The sequence below is a fragment of the Camelina sativa genome, chromosome 16 (assembly GCF_000633955.1).
Source record: "Camelina sativa cultivar DH55 chromosome 16, Cs, whole genome shotgun sequence".
Lineage (NCBI taxonomy): Eukaryota > Viridiplantae > Streptophyta > Magnoliopsida > Brassicales > Brassicaceae > Camelina > Camelina sativa.
Genome location: NC_025700.1, coordinates 8,558,006 through 8,561,926, shown reverse-complemented (window position 1 = coordinate 8,561,926; position 3,921 = coordinate 8,558,006). Strand labels below are relative to the sequence as shown.

Genomic DNA, 3,921 nt, shown 5'->3' with positions numbered 1-3,921 from the left:
GTTTATTATGCAACTGTTTTTAGGTACAACTGGTGTTTCTAGGGACAACTATGTTCTTGGGTTTTTCTGTTTTTTGACTATTATTCTGGTACAACTGAGTAAAGTTAAGTACAACTGATATTTTGTCCTTTTGCGCCGTCAAAAGTCTACATTGTGACACCTGACGCCGTCAAAGAACCTCACATCTATAAAAATTAATTGTTTGCGCCGTCAAAAGTTCATATAGTTGTCCATTTGTACACAATTGTACTTAAATTAACATAGTTGTTCTTTGTTCTAAAAACCACAAAAATTAGTTGTTCTTCACTCTAGATCAATTTTTTCTAGTTGTACTTATGATATTACATAATTAGAATAGAAGCCCTATGCCATCTTGTATATAAATGTTTGAAATCACCATTATTTCTTGATTCTCATCATTTGTGGTCATTATATACAAAGAAACTTTAAAATACTAAGGTTGTTTATTGAAGAATTTGGATTTCTATGGTTTTGATTTGTTTTTTACATGTGAAGTGGATTATGTTAAAAATTTGTGGTTATTACATACAAAGTAACCTTAAAAGACCACATTTTTATATTTTGGTTCTAAGTTTTCCAATTTAATTTTATATTTTGGTAATATACTATAGTTGTACCGGTTGTACTTAGTTGTACCAAGACAGGACAACTCAAAATTTATACAAATACTACTCAGTTGTACCTGTTAAACTCAGTTGTACGAATCAGAAACAGAACAAATACAAACACCATCGTTCCAATCAATTTTGGTCACCATCATTGTCCAACCATTCACTCGTACCAGTCGGCTTCTTCGACTTCTTCTTACCTCCTTTGTCTCTATCTTCTCCAACAGATGCGTACCTTTTTTCTTGTCTTCTTCCTTGTTTAACATCATAATCTGGAGGCAAGATTAACCGTTTCATCGTATCCTCGGGAACAATCCATTGACAACTATGGGGAACCGGATAAATCGTCCTTGAATACGCCAAAACCCAAAGCTCAATCCAGTAATATTTTGAGCACAAGTCATGTAACTGTATCTCAGGATCTCCTTCCTCCTTTGCTTCTCTTGCAGCTGCTACTGCATGCACACATGGATATTTGTTTATATCACTTTGTTTACAGCTGCACGTTTTGCTTCTCAAATTAACCACATATTGTAGACCATCACTACCTATCACACTATATTCAAGTCGGTAACAGTTTAGCTCATTCACCACCAACAGTTTTGCTTCCTTACATGTTTTGTGAAGTTCTTTCTCAACAAAAGGAACCATCTTCTGTGTAGTTGATATTTCTGCAGAAGCTTTTCTATGTTTAGCAAACCATTCAATCATTTTCTCAATAATAGCATCTATCATTTGTAACAGTGAGTAGTTCCTTGCATTTTCTAAAACACCATTAATCGGTTCAACAACATTGCTTGTGTCTAGGTTATACTTTTCTCCAGGAAAATAACATCTAGCCCAGTGCTTTATCTCCGTGTGTTCAACTAGGTACAAACGTGCCGAAGGATATGTTGACGAAAAATCACCATAAAGCTGTAAGAACTCTGCCTCCGTATAACCCCGAGCACATTGCCTGAACTTTTTGGCACATATTGCTTTGTTTACTCCAATAAATTTTCCTTTCACATTCTGTGACAAATGGTAGATACAATGCCCATGGTGAGACAATGGATAGAGCATTGCTATTGCCATGAGGAGACTGAAGTTTCTGTCAGAAACAAACACAATTTTAGGTCCATCTGGTATACGCGATTTGAGCTTTTCGAGAAACCAAAACCAACTTTCATTATTCTCGCCATCCACTACACCAAAAGCAAGCGGATAATGGTGATGATCGGGATCTTGAGCTGTAGCAACAAGTAGCACTCCACCATATGCAGTCATAAGGTGGGTTCCATCCAAAATGATCACTTTTTCATGACTCGAAAGCCTTCAATTGAAGCTCCTAGTGCGAAGAACAAGTACTTAAACATATGTTCCTCATCCACTTCCACATATGAAACTGTATCAGGATTCATCTTTTCTTACATGAACATATATGAATACATAAGCCTAAAACCTTCCTCTGGGGTACCTCGAACATCATCTGCAGCTTCTTTTTTTCCTCTCTACACGGTAGAGTATGACACATGCACACCAAATCTTCTTTGAACCAAGTGAATGAGAGCTTTTGGAGTTGGCGTGGCAATTTTACCCGGATAATCTGCAGCCAATAAAGAAGCAACCATATTTGGTGTACATTTCCTTCTAATTCGCCCTGTACTTGTTCTTGACCGAGAGCATGTATGAATATTTCTATAAGTTCTTATAGAGAAAGGCTTAGACTTATCACTCCTTGCAGCTCTTACATACCAATTGCAACCATTCTGTGCTTCTGAACATTTTGCCACATATCTCAACGGCTCCGACTTCTTTGCAACAAACTCAAAACAATTCTTATGTCCAGCCTTTTCAATTAAACTTTGTATTGCTTTTTTCCTTCCAAATTCCTGGCCTATCGTAAAATCAAGACCATCTTCCCATAAAAGAGGTCCAGACTTGTTTCCTTCTACATCTCTATCTTCATTCTCGACCACCGCCAGATTTTGTAGTGATGGTTCTCTTACGTACATATCTACGATACCACCACCACCACTACCATTCGTTCCACCAACTAGAGCAATCTCTTTATTCGTTACATCAATTAGAGCAATCTCTTTATTCGCTCCACCACTATCATTCGCTCCACCACTATCATTCGCTCTGCCAAATTAGAGCAATCTCTTCATTATTTGGAAGATTTCTTGTTGCCAAATTCTTTATCAAAACTTGATCAAACCCCTCATTTTCATCGATCCCCTGATTTTGTTCATCATTATTGGTAACTTTGACATGCAAAACACTTCTAAACCCTTCTTTAGTCACATCCTTTAAATAACAAACAACATCTTCATCATCTCGAATATAATTTGGTAATGAGAAGGGAAAGTAACTAACTCTCAGATTTTTCATAGCCTCATCTACCCTTATCTTGCTGCATATCTTCTTAACCAACTTAGCATATGATACATCACTAGATGATGTCTTCATAAGAAAAGAATAGACTTCCTTATCTTCTCTTGAAATCCATCTTACATCTTCTTCGATACTTGAATAGTATCCATCATAAAGAAAGCGTATGATTGAAGTCTTTGGCCTTGTTACATGAAAAAGAAAGAGAAAAAAACAATCAATTTCCATTTTTTAGTAGCAGTTCATAAACATAGTTGTACCCATTTGTCTCAGTTGCACCAAATTTTTGGATCTTTAATTTCCTACATAGTTGTACCCAATGGTCCAAGTTTTCCCAGATCTGAAATCCCCAAATTCTTTACAAAATCCGGCATTCAATCTCAAATTCAACCTTTCTCATTCATAATAACCAACGCAAGACTTTAATCCACTAAAAAACAAGTCTACTAACCTTAACAAGCATAAGACCAAATAAAAAGTACAAATCTACAATTTTTTCAATCATTCAAATTGAGATTCCACAACAATTTCATTAAACAATGTTATATGTAAGGAAATTTAAACAATAAGAGAGATTAAAACTACCTTCAAGTGAGTGTTAATGGTGGATGAAGAAGAAGAAGAAGAAAAGAGGGAGGAGGATTCAAAATCGTTCCAAGAATGAGAGGGGAGCTCAACAATACCAGACCGTTTTATTTGTTTTTTTGACAAATAAGAGAGGAGAGAGAGTTTTAATATCTTTGTTTATGATGAACAATAGTTCTGTTTATTATAAGTTTAATTTGCATGAAAACTATATATTGTTAATTTACTGTAATGTTATATTTAAAAATAAACTACAAAAAAGTTCTATCTTATCGAAATTTTGTTCATATTTACATTTTGAGATCTCTGCATAGAAGAGTTGGTGACGAGAAAT

The 3,921-nt window shown here is 35.3% G+C and overlaps 1 protein-coding gene across 1 annotated transcript; it reads right to left on the bottom strand.

The window, feature by feature from the left end:
• On the bottom strand, nucleotides 762-1,895 carry LOC104753486. The gene has a single exon (XM_010475734.1). It carries the CDS (start codon nucleotides 1,893-1,895, stop codon nucleotides 762-764), a length of 1,134 nt encoding a protein of 377 aa, XP_010474036.1.